This window comes from Olea europaea, chromosome 2, assembly GCF_002742605.1.
Source record: "Olea europaea var. sylvestris chromosome 2, O_europaea_v1, whole genome shotgun sequence".
Classification (NCBI taxonomy): domain Eukaryota; kingdom Viridiplantae; phylum Streptophyta; class Magnoliopsida; order Lamiales; family Oleaceae; genus Olea; species Olea europaea.
In genome coordinates this window covers 20,747,340-20,755,421 of record NC_036238.1, presented here as the reverse complement: position 1 = coordinate 20,755,421, position 8,082 = coordinate 20,747,340, and the positions used below count along the sequence as shown (strand labels likewise).

Here is an 8,082-nt window from a genome sequence, read left to right as displayed (position 1 = left end):
AGAAAATGAAACCTCCATAAGGAAGGATTGGAAGACTATACTCCAATGAGTTAACAATGCATGCAAGTGCTCTATTTATAGAGCAAAACTAACTAACTAAGGAGGCAATACGTATGGAAGAAGAAGTCTCTAGAATCTGCATGCTGAACTGGAGGGAATATTTTGGTGGAATCTGGTGATGCACACTACACACGTGAAGTTAACTGGAAGTGATGAATGTTTGGTTCCAACAGATTGCTCCATACCAAATATTTGGCCGCAGATTCCCACATCTCTTAATCATTATTTGCCAATATTGTTGGTAGCTTGACATCTAGAATGAAAAAGCTGATTCTCTAGTTGCGAATTGTGTACTCAAGATAAAGTTCTAGTTTGAAACCGATGCAAGTTTAGAATAGCATGTAGCTGATGGCCCCATCTGAATCTCGAGTGAAGACTACGACCAATGCCACATGTACAGGAAAATGTACTGATGGGTTTATAGAACATGGCAATATTTTATTGATTTTTTTATTAAAAAAATAGTTAAAATAACCAATTAAATGCTGTCATATCTCAGAACCCGTAAAACAGCATGTGCGTTTCAACTGTGCAAATATCATTTCTGGAAGACTTCTTAAAGATCACTAAAGCACAACTGACAGGAGCTCTTACCAAGGTTCAGGAGAGAGCAGAGAGTAAATCTCAAAGCCCAAACTCCATCTCAAGGTCAGTAACTTTGGGGCTCTCTCTCTCTCTCTCTCACACTTACAAAAACACACCACTAATTGTTAGACAACCAGTGTCATACTATTCAAGAAATTGCTTCAGTAATGCCTACCTCAAACTCTGAACATAGTGTTCAGTTCCCGCTGTACTTCAAAATGCATTGATAACAAGGAATTGCAATTGCTTGATTCATTGATCATTTCATAATGTTATGAGATTGATCAAATGATTTTGCAGTACTTATCATGCTGCTGATTATTTGCCTCGAATCGTGGATATGATGCCATGTCGCATTGCGAATTTACACGCTCGTTCATTCAAGAACCAATAGCCTCAGATATCTTTACTCATGGGAACTAGTAAAACCTTCTATTTATACTCAAGTCATTTCTTTGATGTCTGCCTATAAGAAAAGAACGATATTTTATTACACTGGACAATATAAATATATAATCTGTAGACGAACAAAGAATTTAGCAAAACAAAACATAAAACAAAGTTTCGTGGTTACATAATCAGTAAATCCCATGACAGATACCGTTTCAAGCTCATAAACATTTTTAAAACACAAGCTAAGATAATATCAATCTTTAATTATTAAACCTCCATAAGGAACTCATTGTCTTTCTCCAACCTCTCCATAGCATTAGCCTCCAAAGTGATCTCCACATCAATGCTTCTACCTCCATTCTTGCCTGGATACAGATATACCATGCCATCAAACCTGTTGTTGGAGCCACTCCTCACACTCTCTGGCTCTCCCCAGCCGAAGTCTATGTCGTAAACCTTAAAACGTGGCGAACTTCCTACCGCCACACAGTTCACTCCCGCATCCTTGAATTGGAATATCTTTGGGTTGCTCTCCCACTCCTTGTTACGTGCGTCAATGACTTTCGAATCATGCATATCAATGGCCTTCTGTATCATGGCCGCACCATACTCTGGCGGGTTTCCCAATAACAACCCTGCCGCGGTTACGGTGAAAATGGCTTGAATCAAGTTCCCGAAATAGCTTTCTGGCATGGGAGGATCCACCCTTTTCCGGCAGTCAGCAAATACCGTGAAAACGGTGTAGTCTTCAGGCTTCAGTTGGCGTGCACGTGTGACTGCATGCCACACATGTGTAGAGAGTGACTGGAATGTTGAGAATGGCTTTGACCCCTCGGATGGGTAAGCGTTAGCTTTTGACTTTATTTGGTCAATGGCTGACTCAGAAAATTTGAAGACCTTTTCTCTGAGGGGTAGTTCCACCTTGGCAGACACATCACCATTTGCTGCTGACATGGCGTGCTCTGGTGCGTCCGATGGTTGGGACATGTTAAGTTTCAATCTTGTGTTTCGGGCCTTCGTACGATCGTGGAAGGGTGGGACCGAGATGGATATGGACCCACGGCACACCTCAGCCCATGAACTCATGAAGTGCCACGTGGATGTACCATCAAGTATTGCATGATTAAAGGCACACCCCATTGCAAGACCATTCTTTAGTTTTGTGAACTGTATATTATGGGCACAATAAATGAGAATGTGAAGTCACACCATTTAAAGGTCCCAAATCAGACCAGACCACACCAGACTAGACAAAACCAAGCCACAAATAATGTTTCAAATTCAGTGATTTTTGGTGTATGGATTAGATAGTTTTTTATGTAATCATGAAAAAAGTTAAAATATTGTCATTTATTAGTTATTACGCGCAATGTTGTTGACTATTACGTGTCAAATCTCGTTAGCGCATCTAACATATGCTCTATCTGATTTATTTCCCAGGAATTCCATACATACAGAAAATGTTTAACAGAAATGCAACAAAAGTCTCACGTTGTGTGGGTCCATGTGGTAATAAAAAATAAATAAAAAAGCCAAAAAATCACCCATCCTCTAGTTCTGTGGTGTTTTTTTGTGTACAGTTTCATCCCCTAGTTATGTATCTCTTCTATGGTGTTTTTGTGTGTACAATTTCGTACATATAGCAATGCGCTTTATTTTCCTTTCTAGTACAAATGTGGGTCCCTGAAATGAAATCAATTAGTATACATATTAACATTTGAAGTTTCATCTTAAAAGTCGATTTCATTAATAGGAATAGCTCAAACTTTTATAAATTGATCTATATTTTTATCTTTAATTTATGTGAAATTTTATCCCTTAAAATGCCACGCAAGATGATAGTTCGTTTAAATAGCCGAATCTTGAAATTCATAGCCTTAATTGGATTAAATTGATTTCGTTGGAGTTTAGTTTTGATACCATACTAAGATTTGGATTTCCATCTTTAAAGATCAATATTATTATGAGAAGTCATTTAAATCTTTATAAATTGATCTATATTTTCATTTTTAATCGATGTAAAATTTTAGGAAAATGCTTCTCTACCAAGGTCTGGTAGAGGAGCTCCTCTCCCATTTTCTCTCGTCTCGGAGGATCTCATAATTAAAAAAATACCCCTCAAACGCTCACCCCACCCCAAACTATGAGAGAGGCTGCACTACCAGACCTCTTACAGACCTGGTAGTGTAGCACGGTCGAAAATTTTATCCTTAACAAAGCTAGCTTGCAATGAATGCAAAGCATTACATACCTGCACAGCCAGAAGTGGCCTGTGAAGCCCCTCCAAATTCAATACTCTATAATATGGAATCAACTCCTTGAACTTGGTGGTGCCCTCCTCCGCCGTGAGATCCTCCACTGCTAACTCTTCCGCAGCCGCCACCAGCACCACCACACCGTCCATATCGTCCTCGTAAACCACCTTAAACACCCCATCTTCATCTTTTCCCAAGTTCCCAGCCAACTGATGAAAGTCCTCCAAGACTAAACCTAAACCATCCTTCAATTTCTCAACTATATCCTCAAAATCTGCCTCACCCCCTTTATAGATCAGCAACTTCTGGTTATAATAGAAGGCCAAGTAAGGAAGATCAAATGTGGTCAGTTGACACTCTCTTTTTCCCAGTGGTTTTTTGGGCTTCACGTTTGTTGTGGTGAGGATTTTGACACTGGATTTCTTCTCCTCTGCAACTTGATCACCTGCCATGGGGGATTGTGGGAAATGCAAGGAAGAACAAGAAAACCTTAAAAGAATGGAAATATAAAAAAAATAATTTTGGTTTCGTTTGGTTAATGAATTCTTGGAGATATACACATACTTATAGTCTGGATACGGTTGGGATGCATTTATGAAATTCATGGAGTGCAGTTGTTAGACATTAAATTTTCTTCTTTGCTATCGCCTTTTTTTGGTGGAAGTTGAGTAAAAGATGTCTTTTTTTTTTCTTTTTTTTTCCTCTTTATCTCTAATTAATTTTGTCAACTACATTTCTAATTTCGCAAAAAAATTAAAAAAAAAACTGTTGACACATAAAAATTCAGCCCAAATCAAACAGCCCAAGGAGTGAAACCCAATTGAAGGATCCCCAAATCAGATAGCCCAAAGAACGAAGCCCAATCAAACAAATCAAGATGAAGGCCCAAATACGGAGGCCCAAGAACGCAGTAACGCCATCGCCCAAGTTTGCAAGTCGCCCAGAATCTAAGCGAATGGAGTGTCATACAGTCGCTCAAAGCTGTTACTCTATTCTCGCCCAAACCTTCAAGTCGCCCAAGGTCTTAACAAGCATAAAGTGTCGTAGTTATCGAAAAGTGCAGTTATCAAAACAGTTATTAAAGTAGTCTTATCACGTTCCACGATTCAAGGAATTCAATCGAAAGCGGTTAAACGATGAAGAGTAATGGCAACAGTTAAAAAAGGCAGTTTTCATGACAAGTTGGCCATTACGAAGAAAGTGGGCAGTTATAGGACGATCAAGCAGTTTTTAGGGCAATTGATCACAAAGAGATCGTCCATGAAGTATAAAAGGAAGAAAGGACATAGAAACAAAGGATCGAATCTAAAACTCTCGAACAGAGAACATGTAATTTTAACTTCCTTAATTTTTAGATTTAAACACTTTTCTTTCAATAATTCGTGTGCTTGTGCCCCTTGGAGGCACGTTGTTTGTCATTTCCAATTGTAAAGTCATCGTCAATAAAAGAACGCCTCTTTTTGGGACTTTGTCTCAAGAGGTTTTGTCCCTTACACAATCGTCTGATCCTTTTTAATTATTAGCGAATAACCCGCGCGAAACAATTTGGCACGCCCAGTGGGACAGTGGTGTTAGGTGTTGAAAGTACAAAAGGTGAAACAATATGCCTCAGAGATCCGATAAGGAAGCAGCAAGTCAGGGAGGAATCCAGTCTGTGATCGAGCGATATGAGGAGCAGCATGCTTCTCCACGAACAGATGGACAGAAACAGAGCAATAACAGTCGTTACGAACCAATGACGGAGTTGAGTCCTTGAACCATGCGTGCATTACTTGGAGAACTCACGCAAGACGTCGTTGAACAGGTAAATCTTCGAAGTATTCATAATATGGAAAGATTTACACAAAATGGGAATGTACACTATGACAACATGGCCAAACAACTAAAGACGTTGAACGAAACAATGAATAAGTTAGTAGGCCAAATATGTCAACCGGCTATACATCTTACAAACTACTTTCAAACTAGGACAATTGTGGGACATAATCCCTCGGTCCTAAATCCGAATCAAGGGGTAGAATCGCTTTCTGGTCCCTCTACTTCAAACTAAGGGGGTACTACAGTGCCAAATCAAAACAATGGTAGTAGTATGCCTAACTTAGGAGGTAATCCAAACATAAGAGATAATGTCCTAAACAATGGACAGCACACCCCACGTGTTAATGAGGGAACAGATGTTCAGGCTAATGTAATGGCCATAATTATGGTAATTTTGTTGCCAATCAAGGACCAAACATCAGGCCTCATGCAAATCAACTAGTTAATCAGCCTGTAGGAATTCCATATGATCCCAATGTCATGTTGAGGAACCAGATTATGGAAATCTTATAGGATCAGATGGCTTTTGGGGTGCGTCCCGTCATTAGGCCGACGTACACAAAGCCATATCCTGATTGGGTAGACCAAGCATATCCATGGCCTAGAGGGTACAAAGTGTTAGAATTCTCACTGTTTACCGGTTTAGGAGAGGTGTCTACTCTATAACACATAGGGCGATTCACATTGCAAAGTGGTGATGTAACCGATTACCATAAAATGAGACTTTTCCCTAGTTCGTTAACAGGAGTAGCTTTCTCCTGGTTCATCAACTTGCCAGCGAACTCTGTTCAAACATGGCAACAATTGGAACAGTTGTTTCACGCTCAGTTTTATAAAACTGAGTCTGAAGTCACTTTGGCTGATTTGGCGAACCTACGTCAAATGCCAAACGAATGGGCAGAAAGTTTTCTCATAAGGTTCAAGACAGCAAGAAGCAAATATTTTGTACCTCTGCCCGAAAAAGAATTTGTCAAAATCGCTCAAGGCTGCTTGAGTTTTGATTTAAAAAAGAAGTTCCAGGGCAACGAATTTCCTGACCTTTTCCAGTTGAGTGCGAATGTGATTAAGTATGAGCGACTGATAAGAGAGGAAGAACAAATGAAAAATTATAGTAAAGGAACTTATTACAAAGACCCAAATTTTGACGTTCATACCATCGACGACGAGTCATACGATCAGGCCGAAATGTGTTTGGTCGAATTGGTCAAAGGAGATACATATACTTGTCCTATAATGGCCAAGTCTAGACCATCGGGCAAGGATGAGCCCATAAAAGATGGAAACATAAAGGCTAGAACGTTCTCGTTCGACGTAACCAAAGCTGACCTTATATTTGATAAATTATATAGGGATAAGCAGATAAAATTGAGCGATAAGCACAAATTGCCAAACCCTGAACAAATTAAGGGTAAAAAATATTGTAAGTGGCATAATGTATGGTCACATTTGACTAACAATTGCTTGGTTTTCCGTCATGTATTGCAGGATGCCATTGAATCATGACGAATTACGTTCGATGATAAGAAGAAAATGGCAGTGGACGAAAATCCTTTCCCACAGCCACTTGGAATAAACATGGTGACATCTGGATTTAAAAACAAGCTGCCAAAATTTAAGTTGATCGTAGATGATGGAGAAGAGGATCCTAGACCACATCCCAGCGTATTTGAACGAATCAAGGGGAAAGAACCAAAAAAGGATGAAGACGTCCTGTGTGTAAGGTGTAAAAGATAAGTGAATGAAAATACGGAGAAACCATGAACATGGCAGCATCCTCATCGCCCTACCTTCTTCCCAAACACTCAGTCTGGTAGAAGGCTAGGTACATCATTTTATAGAGGACCGCCTTTTGAGAGGCAGTTCAGGCCAACAAATAATGGAAGAACATTCAGGCCGCAACCTCGCTGGCCAAATGTATGGCATTCATTCCAGTACAATGCAGGAAGGGCAATACCCTTCGATGAGATGACTAGGACCCAACAAAGGCGTTTCCAACGGAACTACGGACGGATGATGAGGCAGTAACAGGGAGTGCCAAATCCTAAAGCGCCTAAACTACTCAAGATAGCCAATCAAAACGTCCTCAAAGGTAGTAAAGAGACCGGTACAGATGAATCAATGAAGGAACTGCCAGAAACTTCTTCTAGGAGATCAAAGTTTGAGCGGGACAGAAGGGATGGAGAAGATCAAGATCAGCCCCTTACCATTCAGTTTGGTACGTTACCTCCTGTCGTGGCCAATAATTACTTACTGGCCAATGAATTCAAGAATAAAGAAAAAGAAGAAGAGATGGAGGACAACGAAAGAAAAGCTTGCGTGTTGGTATGTGAAGAAGGCCAGACTTCTAGAGAGGCCTACAACGACGAGGAGGACGATGGAATGATAGATATTGAAGAAGAAATCGACCTAGAAGCAAAAAGAAGAAGGAGAGGAGTATCGCGCAATACTTTGTTTAAGCAACTACATCAAGAGGGAGTTCGCGAAATAGACTTGTTGGGGGAACCATCTGGGCGTCCTTTCGATTTCTACGTACTGTACGGGACACCCAAAAGAAAGAAGAGAATGCCTCGCTCTAAAAAGTATGGGTCACCTCCAAGAATAATGCCCCCTCCACAGGTTGGATAACTGATGAGGAAGCATTAGAAAGAAGTAGGAAGGAAGTTCAAGAGACAGAGGATCAACGTGATATACTGCACGTCGACTTATCACAGGGGGATAATCCGACAGAAAACAAGCAGGAAGTGGAAATAGAGGCTGCCGAAAAGGTTATTTTTAAACGGTCAGCTATGAAATTGACTAAATACTTGAGGCCATTATACGTTAAAGCTCTAGTTAACGGCGTTCCAGTGGCAAAAGTGCTTGTCGACAATGGAGCAGCTATAAACACCATTCCATCTAGGATGATGAGGAAGGTCGCAAAGACAGAGGGTGACATGATTCCTACAGAAGTCATCCTCACTAGCTTCAATGG

General features: G+C 40.3%; 1 protein-coding gene across 1 annotated transcript; it reads right to left on the bottom strand.

Moving 5' to 3' along the window:
- Nucleotides 1–1,114: 1,114 nt before the first annotated feature.
- On the bottom strand, nt 1,115–3,838 carry LOC111365996 (BAHD acyltransferase DCR-like). The gene is made up of 2 exons (XM_022986605.1): nt 3,290–3,838; nt 1,115–2,205 (listed from the first exon to the last, which is right to left on the bottom strand). Exons 1-2 carry the CDS (start codon nt 3,743–3,745, stop codon nt 1,306–1,308), a joined length of 1,356 nt encoding a protein of 451 aa, XP_022842373.1. The 5' UTR covers nt 3,746–3,838; the 3' UTR covers nt 1,115–1,305.
- Nucleotides 3,839–8,082: the final 4,244 nt, after the last annotated feature.

Bases quoted from the DNA above. Each gene is read 5' to 3' on its own strand.
- LOC111365996 (XM_022986605.1), bottom strand. From the start codon at position 3,745: ATGGCAGGTGATCAAGTTGCAGAGGAGAAGAAATCCAGTGTCAAAATC. The intron at 2,206-3,289 runs GTATGTAATGCT...CATAATATACAG, and splicing joins GGCCACTTCTGGCTGTGCAG to TTCACAAAACTAAAGAATGG.